General features: G+C 32.5%; 1 protein-coding gene across 1 annotated transcript in view; it reads right to left on the reverse strand.

Annotated features, from left to right (window-relative positions):
* Positions 1-25,977, reverse strand: part of plxna3 (plexin A3) — a 199,168-nt gene that overhangs the window by 21,590 nt on the left and 151,601 nt on the right. The window contains exons 10-21 of the mRNA XM_073819872.1: positions 23,210-23,306; positions 19,535-19,725; positions 17,623-17,771; positions 17,407-17,527; positions 14,911-15,047; positions 11,392-11,559; positions 9,387-9,480; positions 9,044-9,283; positions 7,698-7,841; positions 3,122-3,356; positions 1,025-1,167; positions 252-508 (exon numbers count right to left, since the gene is read on the reverse strand). Of these exons, the coding sequence (XP_073675973.1) occupies positions 252-508; positions 1,025-1,167; positions 3,122-3,356; positions 7,698-7,841; positions 9,044-9,283; positions 9,387-9,480; positions 11,392-11,559; positions 14,911-15,047; positions 17,407-17,527; positions 17,623-17,771; positions 19,535-19,725; positions 23,210-23,306 (1,976 nt within the window). The remainder of the gene's footprint in view (positions 1-251; positions 509-1,024; positions 1,168-3,121; positions 3,357-7,697; positions 7,842-9,043; positions 9,284-9,386; positions 9,481-11,391; positions 11,560-14,910; positions 15,048-17,406; positions 17,528-17,622; positions 17,772-19,534; positions 19,726-23,209; positions 23,307-25,977) is intronic.

Below are 25,977 nucleotides of genomic sequence, written 5' to 3' on the forward strand. Positions count from 1 at the left end.
ATGCAGTAGCTAAGATGTTCTGGGTTGTTGCTAGGGCATTGATGTGTAGTTGCGAAAGTGTTTTGGGGGTTACTAGGGTATTGCTATGTAGTTGCTGAAGTGTTCTGGTTGTTTGCTAGGATGTTGTTATACAGTTGCTAAGATGTCCTAGGGGGTTGCTAGGGCTTTACACACTTTAAACAAGCGTAATGTTGAATCATCTAGTAAATAAGAACTATGTATTGTCATGCTCCACAATTACCACCTCTTACCGTCTAAGCAGCAGTTTAGGGTGGTTACGGTTCTCCAAATTCTTTTCGATCAGGTCGGCCAGAAGTTGTTTGAGAACCACCGTGGCATACTCCATCCGTCCCTGCAGCGCCGCCATCAGAAGGGAGGCCACATTGCCACGATCCCGCATAGAGAAGGACCTTTGAGCCTCCAGCGTGTGGATGAAGGTCAGCAGGAACATCTTGTTGTGCAGCAGTTGACTGAATAAGCGAAGGGCCTTCTCCACATTAGCCGGAGACTGAGATGGGAGGGAAGGTTTGATTAAACAAAAGAAAAAGCAGGAGAACAAAAACACGAATGGAAAAGCCAGACAGGCAAGAGATGAGAGAAACATGCGCAACAACAATTGTTGCCTGAATGCATACTTGAAAAAGGCTCCGCTGCGGTGAGACTTAATTGTTCTTTGCTGACTATTTTCAAAACATTTTTTGGTAAGGCACATTCTCTAGACGGCTATTCCACCAGGGCCTTGCAGGGCTGCTGATTTCATTCTGCCTGAGGTTTTAATTAAAAAGCATGCTGAAAGAGGGGCGTTCGCTCTGAAGCTCACTACTGAGACAGCAGTACCGTAGCTTCAGAGCTTAGGGGATCTTTTTAAAGCACATCTAGGGTTTTTTCTGCTTTCTTTTTTTGGCAGAAGGATTAAAAGAAAATGGTCTATGAGTTGTGGCAACCTACTTATTGGCACTTGCGACTGACAGACGACACCTGGGGACAGTGAAATTGAATCAGGATGTTTTAAAAGTTCCCTTACGTCCAGCTCCTTTAGAACTGGGTGCTCTTCGATGCCAGGGAACATCACTCTCATGGTGTAGGTACGATACTCCAGAAAAGGGATCTTCACACCGTCCATGTCGTTTGTCAGCTCTTGAATGTCTGTCTGCAGCTCAGCGAAAGCTGAGAGTAATAAAGAACAGAAGAGATACGCATCCATCAGACTGAAGAACACCTCATATGCAGTGACAGATATATTAGGGGGATATTTGTCTATATTTTGTGATTCCTTGCATTAGCTACAATATTGTAAGAAATGGTTATTTTGTGTCATTTCCATTTCACAACTTCATGACATAAAAGCACTGACATATATTAAGGAGTTGCAATCAACTAAACAAGATTCTAATTGAATTGGTTTGCTTTGCAACTTTTCAGTGTAGCTGTTTGTTTTGTTGATGTTAAATCAAACTCTCTTTTCTTGTCTAATAAGGCAGTTTTTACATCAATCACGGAATCAGGCTTGGGAGATTAAATGAAATTATCCATCGCTGATTGAAAACATGAAAATTACAGCCACTTTTCTTTCTAAATAAGTTTAAGTGTGCAATCATTCAGTCCTACAGTATGTAAAAGTTGACATATTTTGTATTTCTGCTATCATTAAATTGCATTTAAAAGCATATATTTCAAATATAGTACATTAAAAAATTTAAAATAAGCAATATTTACTATATGTGATCCTGGACCACAAAACCAGAAGTAGCACAGGTCAAAATGGGTCAAAATGATCGATTTTTCCATGAAGATATTATGTACATTTCCTACCGTAACTATATCATATGCACTGCTAAGAACTTATTTTGGACAACTTAAAAGGCGACTTTCTCAATAGTTAGATTTTTTTTACATCAGATTCCAGATATTCAAGTAGTTGTATCTCGGTCAAATATTGTCCTAGTCTATTAGCATTTTACACACATTATACTGAAATATATTTGAATATATTTTAAAATGTAATTTATTCCTGTAATGGCAAAGCTGAATTGTGACCCTGGACCACAAGACCAGTCTTGAGTAGCATAGGTATATTTGTAGCAATAGCCAAAAATACATTGTATTGGTCAAAATGATCAGTTTTTTTGATTTATGCCAAAAATCATTAGGATATTAAGTAAAGATATTATGTACATTTCCTACCGTAAATATATTAAAACTTGATTTCTGATTAGCAATATGCATTGCTAAGAACTTTAAGGCAACTTTAAAGGCAATTTTCCCAATGTTTTTACTTTTTTTGCACCCTCATCCTATCCTAACAAACCATAGATCAATGAAAAGCTTATTTATTCAGCTTTCACATTATGTATAAATCTCAACATTTTTTTACATTTACCCTTACGATTGGTTTTGTGGTCCAGGGTCACAATTGTCATTGGATCATGTCACATGATCCTTCAGAAATTATGCTAATATGCTGATTGTTTTTTATTATCAATGTTGAAAACAGCTGTCCTGTTTAACATTTTTGTGGAAATTGATACTTTTTTCAGGATTCTTTGATGAAAAGAAAGTTTAAAATAATAGCACTTATTTGAAATGGAAATCCCACATGCATTAAATTAATCCAAATTGCATCCTCTGTCTCTCTCTTTCTCTCTACAACTGCACTTCTGGTGTATATGCAAACAGTTTCAGACTCTGCGAAGGGAGAAATGGAAAAAAAAAATGCTAAAATTGCATAAACAGAAAGTTGCATTCATTCCAGTATCTCATGGCATTCTTTTAACAAATGCATAAATAACACCGCACCGTGTCTGCCTGAGCTACAGATCCTTTTAAAGCCGTGAATAAAACCGGTATCAAAGGATGAGGACATTATGACGTCATGACCCAGTTCAATCCCTCCACAAAGACTGCGTCAAAACTCTGCAAGAATCCAGGCTACTGCAGAGCTCCCGCTCAGCGCCCACGGGAGACCTCGCTCACAATAAAATAATACATCACAGCTCCGTTTGATTTATCCTACGGGTTAAAACCATTAGTAGCTCATTAAAACGCTCTCCACACCTGTCTGAAAAACAGCTTGGCACGGGCCATATGCACCACAGATGCTGAACTAGCCCCAAAATCTTACCTTCCTTGCACTCTAGGGCGACCCGGGACTCCAGATTGTCCATCTGCAACTGCAGGCGTTTGAGCGTGCGGTCGGCGTCCCGCGTCTTGCGCTTGTAGGCGATGAGCACGGCAATGATGGCGATGAGGAGGACGCCGCCACCGGCTCCAATCCCGATGATGGCGGGCAGCGTGAGGGTGCTGTCGGAATAGATGTGAAGCATTCCCGGAGAATATTCCAGGCCGCCCACCAGAATCTACAAGCACAGACAAAAGAAACCATTAGAACGGGTTGAGCGCAAGGCCCTTGAATCTAACGACCCTGCCGGCTTTAGTGGTCCATAATGAGGGCTTTTGATTGGCTGAGGGCACTCATACTGTTTCTTCTTGAATGAAATCAGCTCGCAATTAGAATTACAGCAAAATTATGCACTTGTTTGACACGTTCACGCCGCGTTCCTCCACCTGCGGCGAGAGAACAACTCCGTCAGACACCGTGACCACTAATCCACATCAAATTACTTCAAAAAGTCACTTTGGCACAGGTGTGAAGGCAATTAGGCAGAAATCAGCAGGTAATAGAGGTCTAGTTAGAGATTTGGGTCCGACTGAGGCGTGGTACCCGGAGCTCAGCCTCTCGCTATTCGCGGACCAATTAAACGCGGCATCCAGCCGTCTGTCCTAACGAGTTTCACCTTTCTGCGGCTGCTCGGGCCCCGCGTGGCTGCATGAATTATTGAGACTCGGTGATAGAGGGGAACAAAGTGAATCCTGGAGCGCTGTCGATATGTGTCAGGTCATTAGCGGAGTGATCCCGGCACTCTGGATCCTACTCTCTCTCAATCTTTTTTTCTTCGTTTCTATGGGTGTTTCTCCACACTGTGGATTCGCTAACCGGAACTCGACTGAATAATCGGCTCTTTGATACATGTAAGCCAAAGCTAGCTCTAATCAATCAAACAGGAAGGTGTTGGATCAAATTAAAAGGCGTAATGTGAACCTATACCTTGTATTGAGAGGAATAGATCAGGGTAGAGAGACTCGCTGCTGGATTTTATTAGAATTGACTTCTTGTGATGCTATTGATCAGTTCTGAAAGTAATTACTGCGACTAGGTTTGCATTCAGGAAACAGTTTGGCAACGTTCAGCGATTTAATAATCAAACCTAGATTTTCTGAAGTAATTCATGACATGATGCTAGAGTGTGCGCTGAGGCGCTGTTATGTAGTTCACAGGTGTAAATCTTTGTTCATAGCAAATCGATTCAACTCATAATTTACAGATTTGATTCAGAAACAACTGCTGCACTCATTCAGAACAATATATTCACAATTTATAAATATGCTTTCAGATTTCATATAATTTGTTCATGTTGAACCCTTACATCTATTCATACAGTTGAGGTCAAAAGTTTACACCCCCTTTCAGAATCGAATTATTTAACCAAAATAGGAGGGATCATACAAAAAGCATGTTAATGTTTTTTAGTACTGTCCTGAATAATATATTTCACATTAAAGATGTTTACATACAGTCCACAAGAGAAAATAATAGTTGAATTTATAAAAATTACACCTTGCAAAAGTGTACATCCCCTTTATTCTTAATACCTTGTTGTTACCTGAATGATCCACAGCTGTGTTTTTTTTTTTTACTAACAGTTGTTCATGAGTCCCTTTTTTGTCCTAAAGTCAAGTCAAGATTATTTATACAGAGCTTTTTACAGTACAAGTTGTGTCAAAGCAACCTTACAATATGTGACCCTGGACCACAAAACCAGTCTTAAGTCGCTGGGGTATATTTGTAGCAATAGCCAAAAATACATTGTATGGGTCAAAATTATTGATTTTTCTTTTATGCCAAAAATCATTAGGATATTAAGTAAAGATCATGTTCCATGAAGATTTTTTGTAAAATTCTTACTATAAATATATCAAAATGTAATTTTTAATTAGTAATATGCATTGTTAAGAACTTAATTTGGACAACTTTAAAGGTGATTTTCTCAGTATTTTGATTTTTTTGCACCCTGATTCCAGATTTTCAAATAGATGTATCTTGTCCAAATATTGCCCCCCTACCAAACCATACATCAATAAAAAGCTTTCATATGATGTATACATCTCAGTTTTGTCAAATTTAACCTTATGACTGGTTTTGTGGTCCAGGGTCACATATTAAAATAGGACAATAATGTGTCTAAATGCAAAAGTTCCATGTTGCATCAAAGTCAAAACTAAACAGTTTAACTGCCTGCTGTTCTTCAGAAAACTCCTTCAGGGCCCACAAATTTTTGTGTGTATTTGAACATTTCCAATAATGACTATGATTTTGAGATCCATCATTTCCCACTAAGGACAACTGAAGGACTCACATGCAACTATTACAGAAGGTTCAAATGCTCACTGATGCTTCAGAAGGAAAAAATACTAGGGCCGGGACTTTAACGCGTTAATTTAGATTAATTAATTACACAAAAATAACGCGTTAAAAATTTTTAACGCATTTTAATCGCACTAAGTTTTGCACCGCGGAACGTTTCTCACTGGATGAGATTAGGCGGACCGATTATACTGGAGCACAAACTAGCGTTCAGACAAGCCAAAGACGTCCGTCCTAAATAGTAGTATGTTTAAAAAGTATTCCAAAGATTCCCGGATGGTCTACTACTTAACGATCAATGCACACTTTTAACTGCTAATATTGCCCGCAACACACTGCGCCGTGAACGAGGATTCGATTAGAACTACAAACACGCATAAAAAGTGTTAAAAAACTACAAACATGGAGGATATACGCGACCAATGGACAGGTAGAGAAAGGGGTTTGAGTGATAAATAATCAGTGTGTAACCTGATAAAAACTATTTTTTAAATGTTATCCGCATTATATTCCATGTGCAGCAACTTTTATAATGATAGGTTTGGTCATTAACGTTTAAATGCATAATTAAGCAAACACAAGAGCAGAGTTCTCGGAATGAAAGACTCGTTAAAGAACGTGCCTCTTGCTACACTTAATGGCAATATTGCACTGGTCTGGTGGACTTGGTTGAACAAAAATAAGCAATATTTTGTTGCTTAAGCTTATGTATTCAGTCATTATTCAATGGTATACTAAAAATCCATGTAAAATTCTTAATTCTCACTGTTCTCAGGTCAAATATTTACATGCGATTAAAATGCGATTAATTTCGATTAATTAATTACAAAGCCTCTAATTAATTAGATTAAATGTTTTAATCGAGTCCCGGCCCTAAAAAATACGCATTTAAAGCCAGGGGTGAAAACTTTTGAACAGAATGGAGATGTGTACATTTTTCTTATTTTGCCTAAATATCATTTTTTTTTTACATGTAGTACTACAGAAGATACTTAAATGTTTCCCAGAAGACAAAATTTAATTTTAAAAGTTTAATTTACCCTGATCTTCAAATTCAAAAAGTTTCCCCTGGCTTTTAATGCATGGTTCCTTCCAGATCATCAGTGAGCATTTGAACCCTCTGTAATAGTTGCAGATGAGTCCCTCAGTTGTCCTCATTGTGAAAAGATCTCAAAATCATACAGTCATTGTTAGAAAAGGTTCAAATACACAAAAATGCTGGAAAACCAAAGAATTTGTAGGACCTGAAGGATTTTTCTGAAGAACAGCAGGCAGTTTAACTGTTCAGGACAAAAAAGGGAGTCATGAACAACTATCACTAAGGAAAACAAAAAAACAGCTGTTGATCATTCAGGTAACAACACAGTATCAAGGCGATGTAAACTTTTGAACAGGGATCATTTTTATAAATTTAACTATTATTTTCTCCCGTGGACTATGTGTGAACATCTTTTATGTGAAATATCTTATCCTTTACCCCAACTGTATATAGTTACTTAAATTAATCCAGTTATATTTCAAGATTGATTCACACGAATTGGCACCTTTAATCAAAAGGTCACAAAATTTGAGGCATCGTTCATGTTTACAGTGCTAAAGCATTAAAGGTTTGTTTAAATGACTAACAAGAGTATGAGAAATAATAATAGTGATGTTCTCCTGAGCAGTGACCACTAATGAAAGCAGTTAATATCAATGAAGTGGGCTGAATGTGTCTTAAATGCTCTTTCTGAGCATATGTCAGGGCTCAGGAAGGTTATGAAGGATTCCTGTCTGCTGTTTGTAATAATTGTTTGAGCTGGCGGGAGAGCAGATAGCTAGATTACGTGGGAAATTGCTTATATCAGCGCTCCCTATAATCCTAATAAGTACTTAATGTACGGCGAGCCACTTCCAGTTGACCTTTATGTTTTCCGTTTTAGCATTAAGGTAAAAAATGGCCATGCGGCAGTGGCTTATTACGAGATTGATTAAATGAGAGGCGCAATGCCCGAGTCCATGCAAACCAAACATTCAGCATTTTCGCCATCTTACAGCCATCCATTCATTTTCTGCCAGCTTTATTGGTTGATATACAATAAATAAGGAGCTGTAAATTCTCAGTCAGTGCAACGAGAGGTGAGCATGGTTTGCTCTTCACTAGCACGAGAGGCTGCTTATAGATTAAGCGTTTATTATGCATAATGGGAAAATGTCATAGCTGCATGATAATCACCATTACTCGCTGTTCTCCGGTCAGATCTGGTGAATCACAGAGCAGCTGAGATTCAGAGACTGTTAACAGACAGGGCGTTTCTCCAATCATCACGCTGTAATTCAGGCGGGCGTTGCCAGGAGCAGAAGGGATGAGGTTCTTGCCCTGTTTACAGATGAAGGCACAGAAAAATTCATTTACTAAAAAGGATCAACATAATTCGATGTACATACTTTGAGAAGAAATGCCCAGGTCATTTTCCTTCCAAAATTGTATAAATAAATAAATAAATAAAAAAATTATACAAATTAATTATATATATATATATATATATATATATATATATATAAAACATAACAGAAACTGTTTTTTTTTTTCAAAAATCAAATATAATTATATATTAAATAATTGTATAGATTTTTTAAATGTTATATTTTCAAAACAAAGCTTTTTTATAAACATTACATTTAACATACAGAAAAAATTACTACACTTTATACTAAACACATTTATAGATTTTTTTAAATGTATTTTAAAACAAATCATTATATTTTATATATAAAATGCTTAAGACTAATGTTTAAGATAAGATTTATATTTATAAGATATAAAATAAGATTTTCAATATTGTGACTATTTGAAAAAAATATAATTATATATGAAGTAAGTTTATAGATTTTTAAAAATGTAATAGTATTTTCAAAATAAAGCCTTTTTATGAACATTATTCAATTCAATTCAAATTTATTTGTATAGCGCTTTTCACGATACAAATCGTTGCAAAGCAGCTGTATAATTATATTTAATATAAATTAAATATAATTACATTATATATGAAATAATTTTATATGTATTTTTTTTTAAATGCTACAATATTTGAAAAAAAAAAGTATATAGTGGTATATTTTTGTATTAATTTGAATTCAAGCCAATTTTAAATAAAAATCTATTACATGAAAATTTAGAAATGTGTTTAATTTTCATTATTTTAAAAAATAAATCCTAATTTAATTAAAAAATGTTCTTAACGTTCAATAAATCCTAATTAATTTACAAAAATGTTCTTAATGGTCATTGTCAATAAATATATATATATAATTTTTCATCATGGAAAAAAAATATATGTTTAGTAATTACAATGCATTTTAGTAATGGAATCACAAGTTAAATGAAAAATAATAAAATAACATTAAATGGAATCATAAGTTAAATAAAAAATAAAATAAAACAAATATATAAATATAAATATATATAACTTTGCATTATGAAAAAAGTGTAATACGACATTTTTTCACGAGATCCACCAAAATGCAAATTGAGAAAATGTCAATTTAGAAAAGATTATGAGATTATGATAAAGGTCTTGCCTTCAAGATGATGGGTGATCCTGGTTTGACCTCCAGAATCCCAGCGTTCCCAAGGGGGTCAAAGGTCGGGTTTGGATAGTATGTGAAAGGAGTTCCATTGAGGATGAGGAGGGCGGACACATGGTCCAGGACGAAGCCAAACTCATCCGGATGGACTCCGCAATCTGGAACCTGGCGTTTGGTGTAGATGATGCCCGGAGCCAAGCACGTCATGACAGAGTCGTTCACCACCGTACAAACCTACAGAGGAACATCCAGACATTTGTTCTTATCACGTAAACAACAAGCTGTCCGTAATGATGGCGGGGGCAGAGAGGAGAAGGACAGCTGGTCGGGAACTCACGTTTGTGGTCTCCACTCCTCCATATTTGGCTCTGACTTTGGGTTCCTGAATGGTTAGCAGATTGGTTCCTGTGACCGTGAGGGTAGTGCTGCCACTATCAGAACAAACAAACAACACTTCAGTTAGACGACAGATACTCGTTTCCGACCTCAAATTGAATAATTCTGCATATGTGACTGTGGATCTATTGCTAGTGAGTCAGAATTTAGGCTCTAGTGAGCAAAAAGCAGATAAATTATGCCCTACGGATTTCTAAAATATGTGCTTTTAGTAAAAATTTTATAAACATTTACACACACACACACGCACGCACGCACGCATATTCTTTAAATATTTGACATTAAAAACGTACTATTGCGAAGTACTCCTAGGTTTTATGAACTTCCCCATTTGGATAGCTATAATGGGGTCATTTAGAAAATGGGCAAGGCCAAATATACCCCTAGGCCTATAAACCCTAAGAGAAAACTCAAAACATCACATAACTGATTGAGCACATGCAGCACATGACTCTAAACAAACATGCAAAGTTTTAAGGAGATTGGATCACAGCTGGCACTATAACAGTCAGAAACGTTAAAAAAACATAAGATTTCTAAGGTAAATTATTATATATATTATAAGGTAATTATTAGGGGTGGGCATAGATTAATTTTTTTAATCTAGATTAATCTAGATTAAATCTTGGAATTAATCTAGATTAATCTAGATTAAAATGGCTAATTTGAATTCTGCTGAAGGCATTCAGAATATGTGTGCTACCCAAATAATGACTAAACATGTTACACCATACTTTTATTTTGACAGGTTGCCGTGAAGTTTCTGTGTATACAGTATGACATGATGCGAGTTTTCTCAAATGAAACGGTATAAGTGACACTCACAGCAGTTTTGGAGACTGAGTTTATCTGTTCATGTGAGATGCAAATGCCAAAAATTACCGGGAGCGTCACGTGTGTTTCAGTATGCGTGTAGTAAAAGCGCGTCTCCACCATTCATAGTATGAATTTCATACATACAGCTAGGCAAACGGAACATACCGGATTCATATTAAAACGGTCTTTTTGCATTTCAGTTTTCACAGACACTAGTCCATATCGCGATTTGAATTAAGTGACAGACCATATTTGATTTATGAATCCAAAAAACGACGAATTTACGTGGCATTTCGCGCTATAATAGATTCGGTTTTTATGAATGAAGGACGACGTGATCCCGTCTGTGTTTTGGCGGAGGAGACTTAAACGCGCGACCATATTCTATAGTCTTTGGTATATATCCGCGTTAAACTATCAAGGTGAAAGTCATCATAGCTTGCGTAGTTTAGTCCCAGCTCCCAACCCAATTTTGAGAATAGATTAACGGCGATATTTTTTTTATCGCCCGATAAAAGTCTCACGTTAACGCGGCACATTAACGCCGATAACGGCCCACCACTAGTAATTATATAAGATAATTATTGATTTAGGTGGTTACAGGCTTGCTACATAATGTCTTTCTTCATATGTGCTTGAATAACCCTAAAGCGCTTTAACCCTGGCAACTGCTGCTTGCAGCTATATTTAAATGTATTATTATTTTAAAAAATCATTAAAAAATATTCAAATATTCTGTACTGACATAAAGCAATCCTAGAATACACTACACCAATCCTATTTTCAGATAGTGGGCCGACTATATCTCTTGCGTCTGTTTCATCAAACTAAAAATAAACTATTTCACTCAAACTAGTTTAATTACCAGTACTTGAGCTTGCAATGCATCTTTGTGCTAATTAGACTACTGAGTCATTGCCATATGCTATCTCTCAATTGGAAACAGCTGTGAGTGAGTTTCTGCCCACGTAGAGCGTTTCAATTCATTCGTTTATGAAATTCTATTAGGCTTAGGGTGCTGTCTTTGAAGTCAGTGAGACATATTAGCCTGTGTAGACCGCAGACAGTGAGGCATCTCACTAGGGTTTGGAACAGAGCCATTAAGCGTGTGTGAGATTGTGTTAACGTACTTAATGATGCTCCAGTTGGGCTCCACGCTGGAAATAGTTGGATCTTCTGTGTAAATGTAACGTGTGTCGCTGGTGACCTCGGCCTTGTCAATGAACAGCTTGAGGGATGAAGCTCCAGAGCCTGATGCTGACGGTGGCGTCACGCACACTATCTCACGCACCGTTCTCCTGTTGGAGCAAAACATGAAGGTACATTACACAAAAACAGAAATATTTGAAGCCATTTTCATAAGCCAGTGCTTTCGCTGGTTTTGTCTGGCTTCAAGATTGTTTATTTGGTTGGCCAAGCTGGTGTTTATCCGGTTTTCCAACTGAAATATGCGTAAAACCCTCTCAGAACCATCAAAATAGACCAGCTGAATCATTTCGCCAGGCTGGAAGACCAGCTAAATGCTTTAGACTGGTTGAATCTGTTTTTTAGAAGGTTGAAAGGATCTCTAATGTGTTTTGAATGCTGGAGAAGCAATGTTAAAGCTGAGTTTTGTTGGCAATCAACATGGTTAGATCAAAATAAACCAGTCTAAACATGAATGAGAATACATGCTGGTCTTTTCAGCCAGTAAATTGCTTTGAGACTGGCTTTAAAGGCACCACAATGTCAGATTTAATGATCTAGAACAAATTAGTGTTTAATAATTACATATTTACAGAAATTGCTTATTTCTGGCAAAAACGGAATCAGAAATTAAATTTTAAAAAATCTAGTTTTCATGTTCTAATTATGTTGTCATTAAATGTTTGAATATTCATTATTAATTATGAATTCAATAATACATACATACATAACAATACATACCTATTTTAATCAATTTAATAATCACGATAGTCATTGAATACTCATTAAAATTAGCATTCTTAATATTTACTGTAAAATTTAATGGCTATTTAAAGACTCCAGGGCTAACTGATTAGCTGAAATTGAAACAGAAGTTGAACAAATCTTTTTCATGTTTACATATGGTTTGTCTACCAGCAAGAATTCTTTGGTCAACCAGATTCACCAACTGAGTTTTGTTGGCAATCAACATGGCTTGACCAAAATAAACCAGTCTAAACATGAATGAGAATACATGCTGGCTTTTTCAGCCAGTAAATTGCTTTGAGACTGGCTTTAAAGGCACCACAATGTCAGATTTAATGATCTAGAACGAATGAGTTTTTAATAATGTCATAATTACAGAAATTGCTTATTTCTGGCAAAAATGGTATCAGGAATTAAATAAAAATATATTTAAAAAGTTTTCATCTTCTAATTCTGTAGTCATTAAATGTTCAAAAATTATTAATTAAATAATATTTATTTTAATCAATTTAGTAATCACTATAGTCATTGGATATTCATTCAACGCTCTTAATATTTATTGTAATATTTAATGGATATTTAATGACTCCAGTGCTAACTGATTGGCTGAAATGGAAACAGAAGTTGAAAAAATATATTTCTGTATTTTTTATTTACTTTTTTTTTCATGTTTACTTATGGTTTTGTTGGCAATCAACAGGTCTTGACCAAAACAAACCAGTCTAAACATGAAAAAGAATACATGCTGGTCTTTTCAGCCAGTAAATGGCTTTTAGACTGGCTTCAAAGGCACCACAATGTCAGATTTAATGATCTAGAACAAATGTGTTTAATAATGTCATAATTACAGAAATGGCTTATTTCTGGCAAAAATAGTATCAGAAATTAAATAATTAGAATATGAAAACTTTTTTTATTTATTTTTATGTAGTTACTAAATGTTCAAATATTAATTATTAATTATAAATTAAATAATATACACATTATTTTAATCAATTTAATAATCACTGTAGTCATTGAATATTCATGAAACATTAAACAAACATTTTTTAATATTTATTTTGATATTTAATGGATATTTAATGACTTCAGTGCTAACTGATTGGCTGAAATGTAAACAGAAGTTGAAAAATATAAAAAGTTTTTTCATGTTTACATATGTTTTTTCTACCAGCAAGATTTGTTTGGTCAACCAGATTCACAATATGAGTTTTGTTGGCAATCAACATGGCTAGAGCAAAATAAACCAGTCTAAACATGAATGAGAATACACGCTGGCCTTTTCAGCCAGTAAATTGCTTTGAGACCGGCTTTAAATGCACCATAATGTCAGATTTAATGATCTAGAACAAATGAGTGCTTAATAATTACAGAAATGGCTTATTTCTGGCAAAAATGGAGTCATAAGTTGAATACATTTTTTTAATAAAAATAAATAAAAACAGCCCTAAAAATATTTTTCATCCTCTATTTCTGTAGTCATGAAATGTTCAAAATATTCATTAAAAATTATAAATTAACTAATTAGAAGTGTGAGTGCATGTATACACTACCAGTCAAAAGTTTTTGAACAGTAAGAAAACTCTTCTGCTCACCAAGTCTGCATTTACAAATTTACAAATTTATATTTTCAAATGTAATTTATTCCTGTGATCAAAGCTACATTTTCAGCATCATTACTTGATCACATGATCCTTCAGAAATCATTCTAATATGCTGATTTGCTGTTCAAGAAACATTTTTACTATTATTATTATTAGCAATATTTAGCACAGTTGAGTAAGTTTTTTCAGGATTTCTGAGATTAATAGAAAGATCCAAAGATCAGCATTTAACTGAAATAAAAAGCTTTTGTAACATTATACACTATAGCATTCAAATATAGCACTCAAATAATTTTTTTAGGGAAATAAATTATAGAAATAAATACTTTTATTTAGCAAGGATGATTTAAATTGATGCGATGATGTGAATATTTTTATTTCAGATAAATGCTGCACTTCTGAACTTTCAATTCAAAACTATTAAAACTCTAATTAGCTGTTTTCAATATAATAATTTCTGAAGGAATATTTAATGGATGTAATATTTAAGGATCATGTGACTGGAGTAATGATGCAAAAAAATTCAGCTTTGAAATCCCAGGAATAAATTACATTTTTAAATATATTTAGGTAGAAAAAGGTTATTTTAAATATTAAAATTTCAGAATATTACTGTTTTTGCTGTACTTTGGATCAAATCAATGTAGGCTTGGTGAGCAGAAGAGGCTTCTATAAAAACATAAAAATGTATTAATTTTTTTTTTACTTATTTATTTTCATGTTTACTTGTGGTTTTGGAAACCTGCAAAAAATCTCTGTGGCCTACCAGAGTCACCAGAGATTTGCTAATGAACAACATGCCTAGACCAGCACAAACCAGTCTAGACTAGGTCTTTTCAGCCAGGAACTGACAACATTATACAATTAATGTCTTCTAAGCAGATGTTACTGCATTTTAATCACCACTCAGCTCGCTAACAATCACAACCAGCAATGCATCATGTTTCCTGGCACACGCGCATGCGGACATATTTGGGGAAGGCCACGCACGCTCATTCGATTTCATGTGGAAATGACACATCTCGCTTCCTCCCAAGTCCAACTGTATCCCACAGATGTCGAGGGACGCAGATGTGGAAGATCCGCTTAGGAGCTGACAGAAGCGCTGCTCACCTGACAAACAGACACTCTTCCTGGGCCAAAAACACGGTCACGGCGCTCCCGGCGTCCAGATGTCGGCCTGAGATAGTCAGCCTGGTCCCACCAGACACGGGTCCTTTCTCCGGCCGCACCCGGTTAAAACTCGGCGTCTAGAGGGACGAGAAAAGCAGCGGTAACTTCCGAACAGATGGAGCTCACCAAGCGCGATATGGACGCTGAAGCGTGCACTTGTTTTCCACATTCTGGTACTACATGAAGAGATTACACTCATCACTGTAATAGAAATGTCCTGTTTGCTCTCGCGCCGCGCAGGGCTCGTTTGTTTCGGCGCAGGACCTGTCAGCTGCCGTCCTCTCGCAGTAATTAGTTGCATACCTGTGTAATTGGTCGGAGTGCGTGTTTTCATTTGCTTTACCCTTCTGCACGACTGAAGCTGCCTGGACGCTATTGATTAGATGTTGAGGGAATCCAGGCAGGGTCATCCATTTATATACGTGTGTGTGTGTGTGTGTGTGTGTGTGTGTGTTTGTACGTAAAGCTCCTGGGCTCGGGATAATAGACTAATGCCCTATTCCTGCTGGGCACCACTTAAAACTCAGCGGGGAGGAAGGGGTAATTGTGTCATTCTTTACATCCCCCTTCCCTTCGACTTCATTATCACATGGGCTCCACCAGTTGATTTGATTGGCTAACGGGATGGAGGAGTGGGAATCCTAACGATTCATCGGTTTCAAGTGCACAATCGGATTGGCGGAGTCTCAAAGGATGGATTGGTATTGATTAGCCGCGTGTAAATCACCACAAACAAAATGTTAGCAGCGATAAGGGAATCGATATGGAAAGAATGATTAAAATATAAACACTATGTCTAGAATCGAAGGAAGCCACCTCACTGGCCAGTTAGGTGCCGTTTTGTGTATGAAGGCAATGGAAACGGATGGAAAAAAGCAAAGTCGTCACATTTAATATTCTAGGATAAATTCAAGTGAGCTTATTTCTGGTAGAAATGGAATCATATGTTAAATGAAAAACAATTAAAAAAAATAAAATAATAAAATAAAATAAAATATAAAAACAATGCTCATTTCTTCCAGAAATGAAATCATAAGTTAAATGAAAAAATAAAATAAAATAAATAAAATAAAATAAAATAAAATAAAATAAAATAAAAAGCTTATTTTGTGGCAGAAATGAAACCATAAGTTAAATGAAAAAATAAAATAAAAAATAATAAAATAAAATAAAATAAAATATAAAAACAATGCTTATTTCTTCCAGAAATGAAATCATAAGTTAAATGAAAAAATAAAATAAAAAATAATAAAATAAAATAAAATAAAATAAAAAGCTTATTCCTGGCAGAAATGGAATCTTAGGTTACATGAAAAAAATAAACAATAAAAAAAATAAACAACAACAAAGAAAGAAAACAAAAAATAAAATAATGCTTATTTCTGGCAGAAATTAAATAAGTTAAATGAAAAATAAAATAAGAAAATAAAATAAAATAAAATAAAATAAAAAAGTAAATTTAAAGTAAAGTAAGTTTATTTCTGCATGGAATAAGAAGTTAAAAATGAAATAAAGTAATGAAACAAAAATAAAATAAAAGAAAGTATAAGAAAGAAAGAAAAAGTAAAAAATAAATGTATATTTTCTTTTCAAATGAAAAATAAGCACATTTGTCATTAAATATAAAGATAAATAAATATATTTGTAGATAACAATAGTAAAAAAGATTCATTAAATAAGTTACTAAAGTAAAATAAAGTAATAAAACAAAAAATTAAATAAAATAAAATAAAGAATAACAAAGAAAGAGAGAAAAAATAAAGTATAAGAAAGAAAGAAAAAGTAAAAAATAAATGTAGGTTTTCTTTTCAATAAAAAAAAAGCACATTTGTCATTAAATATAAAGATAAATAAATACATTTGTAGATAAAAATAGTAAAAAGGATAAATGAAATAAAGAAATGATTCTGATTTTAAATAATTCTAAATAAATCCCAACAATAAATAATAAAGATAAAACAAAGATAAATTAACAATTATTTATGGCTAAAAGTGACTAATAAATCTAAACAAATTATGAATTTACCACTAAAATGGTAAATATAAATAAAGATGCATATTTAAAAACATTTTTTTCTGTTCTAAAAATGGTAAACATTATAGATAACTTCATGAAATAATAATTCATTATAAATAATTGGTTAAAAAAATGAAATTAAAAAAATAAAATATATATTTTAATATACCATTTTTTTCTACTTTTAATTATGTTTTATCTAAGAAATAAACATTGTAGTCATTAAATATTCTAAATAAATTAATAAATCTGGCAATTTTGCCTTTTTCCAACCACTATGGTGTTTATTCTGTCAACGGATTGCAGGATTTATATAGGATTTGTCTTAATGCCTTGCATCACATTTGAGCTGATAAGGCAACATTTTCCAAGTTTCAGACACAGCCAAGATGTCTGAAAAAATGTTGTAGAGGACATACCACAAAAGAGTATGTCTGAGACGATTGGGTTCGATACTCGGCACTGCAGTCGCCAATACACAGCTCCACCGGACCACCAGGGGGACTCGACATCAGAGATTCCTCCATATCACACACAATCCTGCAGGTCAAAAACACACACAGAAATCACTCCTGAACAAAGCACTGTCCAAAAACCAATTCAAATGAACTAGCAACACGAGAAGCATAACTCACCTCTCAGCGCTGACGTATTCAGACGCCGCAGGGTTGCAGCGAACTCCCGCCACACGCACGTGTGTGATCTCTCGAACCTGTAGACCTAGATTCTCTCCTTCGATTGTCACACGTGTGCCGCCCTCCTTCGGCCCAGTCAGCGGACGGATCTGTGAAGAGATGACAGTTTCTCATTGGAGAATATAAAAGAAGCTAATTCTAAGAGCTTTAAAGGTCAGCACTTTGAAAGGTGCAGTCTGGGATATTTGTCATGCAGGAGGTTTGTGTGTGCTTTCAACCATAGTGTACTTTAAGGAACAGTTTACTAAAAAAAAAAATGACATACAGAAGCTATAAAAGCACAACAAAATCCACTTTGAGGACATCTTCAATGAGAAAAAAGCTTTATAGAAACTAAAATAAATGGATACATTTTAGTTCTAAAAATAGTAAATTTATATTTTTTTACTTCTAAAAAATACTTCAGATAAATAGATTAATAAATAATCATACATACAGATAAATAATAAACTTTTTTATTTAAAAAAAATGATGAATGAGTCAATTAATGATTTTTAATACTAAAAATGCTACATAAAGATAAATAAATATTTTCTATATCTCTCTATTTAAAAAAATAAAATAAAATTTCTATTCAACAAAAATTAGTGAAAAAGTAAAAAAGGCATTAAATAAATACATTGTAAAGACAAAGAAAGAAAATTAAATAAACAATTGTAAACATTAAAATGTAAACAATCAAGGTAAATAATTAAGAGGAATCAACAATAATTGTATATTCTGATATTCTAATAATAATAATTGTAATTCTATAAAAATGCAAACATAATAAAATAAATAAATTAATAAATAAATAAATACATATAAAAACATAATAAAATGAAAGAATAACCAAACTGATAAATACAAATGTCATGATTTTAATTCTAAAACAGTCTATACAAAACAATCTTAATTGCACAGTTTTATTGTGCATAATTCTTCAGGACAGACTGGAATAATAAAGATAAAAAATAATTGTAATTCTAAAATAAAAATAAAAAATAAAAATAAATACAATAAAAATGAATAAATAAGCAAACAAATACATAAATATTATAAACAAATACATAAAAATATTTTATAAATACATAAAAAAAGCAAAAATTACAAAAAATAATGAACAAGCAAACAAATAAATAAAATATTTAATAATAAAAAGTTTATACAAAACAAAAAATCTTAATGCACATCCCTGGTTTTATTTTGCATAATTCAGCAGGGCAGATTGTAATTATAAAAAAAATAAACAATCAAGGTGCATAATAAAGATGAATAATAAAGATAAAAATAACTGTAATTATAAAAATGCCAAAATATTAAAATAAATAAATAAAATATAATAAAAATGAATGAATAAGCAAACAAATAAATAAAAATATAATAATGTTAATTCTAAAAATAGTCTTAAAAAAATAAAAAATAAAAATCTTAATGCACATTCCTGGTTTTATTTTGCATAATAATTTAGCAGGGCAGATTGTAAATAAATAAAATTCTTTTTGACAGATCTTAATAATTAAGATAAATGAAATAAAAAAGATGCATAATAAAGATGAATAATAAAGATAAAAAGTAACTGTAATTATAAAAAAGGGCAAAATATTATTATTAAAACAAACAAATTAAACAAGGGGGAGATTGTTAAAAACTGAAAAAAAAAAAAAAAAAAAACCTTTCTTCTTGACAGAATTGAATAATACAGATCTATCTGGGCAGATTTTTGACAATAATTATTTAAAAGTGTCACTCTGTAGAGGTAAAAGAGTTTGCTAAGGCCACTGCATGTTGACTTATATATTTTGGTTGGGGCTTATCTGAAAACAATCCACATCTGCTGTCCAAGATGGCTTTGAGATGACGTGTGCATTACCTTAGTGATTCGGGGATGGCTGCAGCGTACGTTTCGGCGTCCCTGATGCATCCAGTTGTGTTCGGGCGAAGGACAGTGTTGCTTCAGGAGACACTTCTTATCGGCCAAACACCAGCCACACTCAAACGTGCTGTCTGCCTTCAGACAGAGTCCACAGCTGTCCCTCTGAGCTTCACACTTGTACAGGAGAGCTGCATCCACACACACAACACACACAGAGTGAGAATATAGCTGTGCTCTCAGCTGGGCAGTTAAACGCAGGCCATGTTTGGAGTGGTGCCAGCTGTGCAGTGCCAATCGATAATTGAACTGTAAGGGGAAGGTAGCCGAGGCGAAACCCACGCCTGCTTTCACTGTGCCGTGATTCATGTGCTGCCCACACACACTAATAACTCTGACCCGAGGCCTCGAGGAAGCACAAAACCAAGGCGTTCTGCTGTAGTGGGTGTAGAGGTTCAATTCTATACACGGTGGCTCTGTTCCAAACGCTAGTGAGCTCCCTCGCTGGTTACTGTCTACATAGGCAGCAGAAATAGAACTGCATGTGAGTGATATGAAATGTTGTTCACAGGTAGCAACTTAGTGAATGGTCGCTCACCTCTGCAAAAAGAGACTAAACAAATGCTCAGCTTATTACAACAAGAGTCTAATGTTAGCACATTGCTAAGCTAACAACAACACTTTAATAAACACAAAAATCTATTTTTAATTAAAAACTAAATTTCAGTAGATGAAACACTGAAAGTATTAAAATAATATCATCTAGATCGTAAATAATGTGTATAGAAATTATAGTCAGTAAGACATGAAACGTTCATATAGAAAATCAGAAAATACTGAATTATTTTTAAATGTTTAGAACATTTCATGTCAATTTCATATTATATCTTAATATGAATATTATTATTTTTTCTCAGAAATGTTCATATTATATATTTATTTCATATTATGTAATATACATAATGACATGTTCTAAACATTACAAATAAATATCCAGCATCCAGATGTTTATAATCTGTATGAAATTTTATAAAAAACGGAAACAGCTTAAGCACGTTTTGCTGCCTACATTTGTAACAATATTTATATTACAAATATCATTAATATTATTAGTTAAAAATAACGTTACATTTATAAATACTGCTATTATATTATAAAGATGGTAAAGTAAAAATATAATCAAAAGTTTATTAATAACATAATATTCTAAACATGTTATATTATATTATATAATATTATATATGGAATTTAAAATCTAAAATAAAATTTTATGTATGTTTAAATGTTTATTAATAACAAAATTATAATTTTTTTTAAATATTACTATATTACATATAAATATTAAATTACAATACAATTTAATATAAATATTGTATTACATTTATGTATTAATTTAACAATTAATATTATAATAAATATATATTCTGTTCTTTTTTTTTTTACTTTTATTCTTTTTATCTAAAGTACGTTCAAAACATACAATAAAATGTAAATATTTTATAATATATAAAATCTGAATATGATATGTATATCAATTTCATGTTGTATTTTAATATGAATATTATGAATTTTTTATCAAAAAAGAAAAAAAATGGTCAATATTCAGCATCCAGCTATATACATGTACACAATTTTATGAAAAAAAATATTTTGATCAAAAACAGCTTATAATATTTATATTACAGATATCGTTAATATTATTAGTTACAAATAACATTATATGACATTATATATGCTATTATATAACTTTATATAAAATATTATATTATATTTTATAATATATTGGATTGATAATCTAAATAAAATATAAGATTAAATTAAATTAATAACAAATATAAAAAATATTATATTATTTTATTACATAAATATTAAATTATGATAAATTTAAATATAAGTATTGCATTATATTTTATATTTATTTAAAATCACATTATAAATATTGTTATATATTCTATTCTAAAGTACACTTAAAATATACAAAAAATATAATTACATAAAATCCCAAAATACTAACAATTTTTAAATGTTTAGAAAATGTAATGCGTATATCAATTTCATGTTATATGTTAATATGAATATTATGAACATTTTATCCAAAAATTTTTTTAGTTATTATTAAAATTATGAGTTATAAATAACATTATATTATGTTATATATGCCATTATATTACATTATATATTTTATTTATATATTTATAATCTAAAATAAAATAAGATTTAATTATCTTACCATATTTATATTACAGATATCAATAATATAATTAGTTATAAGTCACATAGTATTTATAAACACTGCTATATTATTACTATATTATTATATTATATGTGATTTAAAATCTAAAATAAAATATAAGCTATAATTAAATGTATTAATAACAAAATTATAATTAATTTTACATTATATTACATATAAATATTAAATTAGAATAAAATGAATATAAATATTGATTACATTCAATATTTATTTATTTATTTAATATCGCATTTTACAGTCGAACCAAAATTTATTCAGACACCTTAAAAATGTCTCACATAATCACAGTTTAGAAAATGGTAATAAAATATGACAAGAACTCAAGAGTTAAATTAATCTTGATAATATCAGATAACTTTGATAGAAAGGTATGTAACAAAACATGGTCAGGTCAAAGTGCCAAATCAAATGTTCGGTCCCAAATATTGATACATTTTACTGGTAATCCACTCTATGAAGAATTTTTGGGTATAATACGTCACAGTTTACTTTATTTTGCTATCCTCACTTACATAAATGAACTATAGTATCCTGCATCCACTAGTAAATGTGTCTGAATAATATAAATAATAAAATATTAGCAAATATAATAAAATGATGTCATATTTATAAATATTTATATATTACTTTACATCACATATGGCTATTTGCCTAAACTTTTGTCTTCCATCTTGGACAAAAATGTTAACAAAGCTTGTTGCAGGGCACTCTGGTATTTTCTAGTGTGGGAAAAAATACACGTGATGGTGGCTTGGATTTTGGCCAAGACGAGGTATCTTTGAAGGCAGCTGTGGGGGGGTGGATCTCGAGGCTAAATTGCCCATCTGAGCTCAGAATGACAGGCCACTGAAAACACGATCACGGACTAATAAACACACCACACCAATAATTTAGCAGAGATTGTATATCTGCAGACACACAGCGAGCTGTGACTTTCTGCTCCTCTCTCGCCTCTATTCTCTGAAACACCCTGTAATAGCACACCTGATGAAGTTCTCCTCAGGAGATATATATCGACTCCTGGAGGCCTTTCGATTCTTACTTCTCAAAGTGTTGGAAGTAAATGCAAACTGACAGCGGTGTGGACGGGTTAAAAGCTGACAGATGCGGTTTCCATACTATCCTCTGCAGTAATGCGATGTTATACAAGGCTGAAGCAGCCAGGCGCCCTGTTATCAATAAAATATGCCACGGCGACTGAGAGAACACCTGACAGACTAAGAGTGTTTGAACAGACAGATAAAATAAAATAAAAGATGCATTAAGTTCCACTTCACACAAAGGCAACACCCTTCCCACATCAAAAGGACATCGGGAACGGTGATAAAATATGAATGTAGACAGGATAACTTAGGATATTTCCTCTCTTTAGCTTTAGAAATGCCACTACGGGGCTGAAGGTGAAGTGTGTGACTTCTTACCTCGCATGGATGACGGTTTGTCAATGGGAAAGTCACCGTCCCATACGATGGAGAAATCCACCGGCAGGTCTCCCATCTCATTCCCTTCATACCAGTACTGTGGAAAAAATAGAAGAGACGACATCTATATCAGTAAAGGGTGTTGTAAGAAAAACAACTGTTTGGGCAAAATATGCCCAATCACCACGGACGTCACGTCAACGTCTCAAGAGACGATTACAGATGAGGATGATGTTATCGTGTCACTTTGTCCAGCAGCGCTGCTCTGAATCAATCCTGAGAGCATCTTTCCTGACCCAATGGAAATGAACTTAAATCCAGATCTATAATTTGCCGCACACTCCACAGCAAAAAACACAACCAATCATCGGTGACATCATCTGAACATCACACTGACAAAGAGCACGACTACAGACGATGACAAGACAATTGCTTCACTCTCTACAAGCATTTATTTCATTGTTGATGAGGACATACCAAGAAAAAGAGTGATAACACACTCTTTTCTCAGCAAACACTGATTTTTTTTATATATATATATGTGACCTTGGACCACAAAACCAGTCATAAGGTTAAATTTTACAAAACCGAGATATATACATCATATGAAAGCTTAATAAATAAGCTTTCTATTGATGTATAGTTTGTCAGGATAGGACAATATTTGGCCGAGATACATCTATTTGAAAATCTGGAATCTAAGGGTGCAGAAAAGTCAAAATACTGAGAAAATCACCTTTAAAGTTGTCCAAATTAAGTTCTTAACAATGCATATTACTAATCAAAAATTACATTTTGATAGGTTTACAGTAGGAATTTCACAAAAAATCTTAATTTAACATGATCTTTACTTAATTTCCTAATGATTTTTGACACAAAAGAAAAATCTATAATTTTGACCCATACAATGTATTTTTGGCTATTGCTACAAATATACCCCAGCGACTTAAGACTGGTTTTGGGTCCAGGGTCACATATATATATACACTGCCATTCAAATGTTTTGGATCGGTAAGATTTTTAATGTTATTTAAAGTCTCTAATGCGCATCAAAGTTCTATTTCTTCAAAGTTCTCTAATGCGCATCAAAGTTCTATTTATTTCTGTGATAAAACGCTGAATTTTCAGCATCATTACTCTGTTTTCAGAGTCACATGATCACATGAATTTTCAGCATCATTACTCTGTTTTCAGAGTCACATGATCCTTCAGGAATCATTCTAATATGCTGATTTATTATCAGTATATATGCATTTAAAGTCTCTTATGCTCATCAAAGTTCCAATTATTTGATCAAAAATACAGAAAAAACTGTAATATTATGAAATATTATTGCAATTTAAAATAACAGCTTTTTATTTTAATATACTTTAAAATATAATTTATTTCTGTGATAAAACGCTGAATTTTCAGCATCATTACTCTGTTTTCAGAGTCACATGATCCTTCAGGAATCATTCTAATATGCTGATTTATTATCAGTATATATGCATTTAAAGTCTCTTATGCTCATCAAAGTTCCAATTATTTGATCAAAAATACAGAAAAAACTGTAATATTATGAAATATTATTGCAATTTAAAATAACAGCTTTCTATTTTAATATACTTTAAAATATAATTTATTTCTGTGATAAAACGCTGACTTTTCAGCATCATTACTCTGTTTTCAGAGTCACATGATCCTTCAGAAATCATTCTAATATGCTGATTTATTATCAGTATATATGCATTTAAAGTCTCTTATGCTCATCAAAGTTCCAATTATTTGATCAAAAATACAGAAAAAAATGTAATATTATGAAATATTATTGCAATTTAAAATAACAGTTTTCTATTTTTTAATATACTTAAAAATATAATTTATTTCTGTGATAAAAAGCTGAATTTTCAGCATCATTACTCTGTTTTCAAAGTCAGATGATTCTTCAGAAATCATTCTAATATGCTGATTTATTATCAGTATATATGTATTTAAAGACTCTTATGCTCATCTTATGCTTATCAAAGTTCTAACTATATGATCAAAAATACAGAAAAAAACTGTAATATTATGAAATATTATAGCAATTTAAAATAACAGCTTTCTATTTTAATATACTTTAAAATATAATTTATTTCTGTGATAAAAGCTGAATTTTCAGCATCATTACTTCAGTTACTCATTACTCAAATGATCCCATCAGAAATCATTCTAATAACCGATTCATTATCAATGTTGGAAACTGCTGTGCTGCTTAATATTTTTTGGAAACTACTTTTTTTTTTAGGATTCTTTAATGAATAAAAAGTTAAAAAGAACAGCATTTATTGAAAATAGAAATATTTTCTAACAATATACACTGCTTGTCAAAAGTTTGGGATCAGTAAGATGTTAAATACGTTTCTAATGCTCATCAAGGCTGCATTTATTTAGTCAAAAATACAGGAAAAAGTCAATATTGTTTTACGATACAAAGTTTACAAAGTTCTTAAATTTTAATATACATTAAAAATCTAATTCATTTCTGTGATCAAAGATGAATTTTTCAGCATCATTACTTCAGTATTCAGTGTCACATTAACTTTCAGAAATCATTCTACTATGCTGATTTATCATCAGTGCTGGAAACAGTTGTGTTGCTTAATATTTTTTCGGGAAAAATAAGGAAGGAAACACAATGCATTAAGAGCCAGAGGGTGAAAATTTTTTATATTTAGGCAAAATAAGAAAAATGTACTGTCTTTTTTTTCTGTTCAAAAGTTTACACTCCTGGCTCTTAATGCATT

The sequence above is a fragment of the Garra rufa genome, chromosome 15, assembly GCF_049309525.1.
Source record: "Garra rufa chromosome 15, GarRuf1.0, whole genome shotgun sequence".
In the NCBI taxonomy this organism is placed as follows: Eukaryota; Metazoa; Chordata; class Actinopteri; order Cypriniformes; family Cyprinidae; genus Garra; species Garra rufa.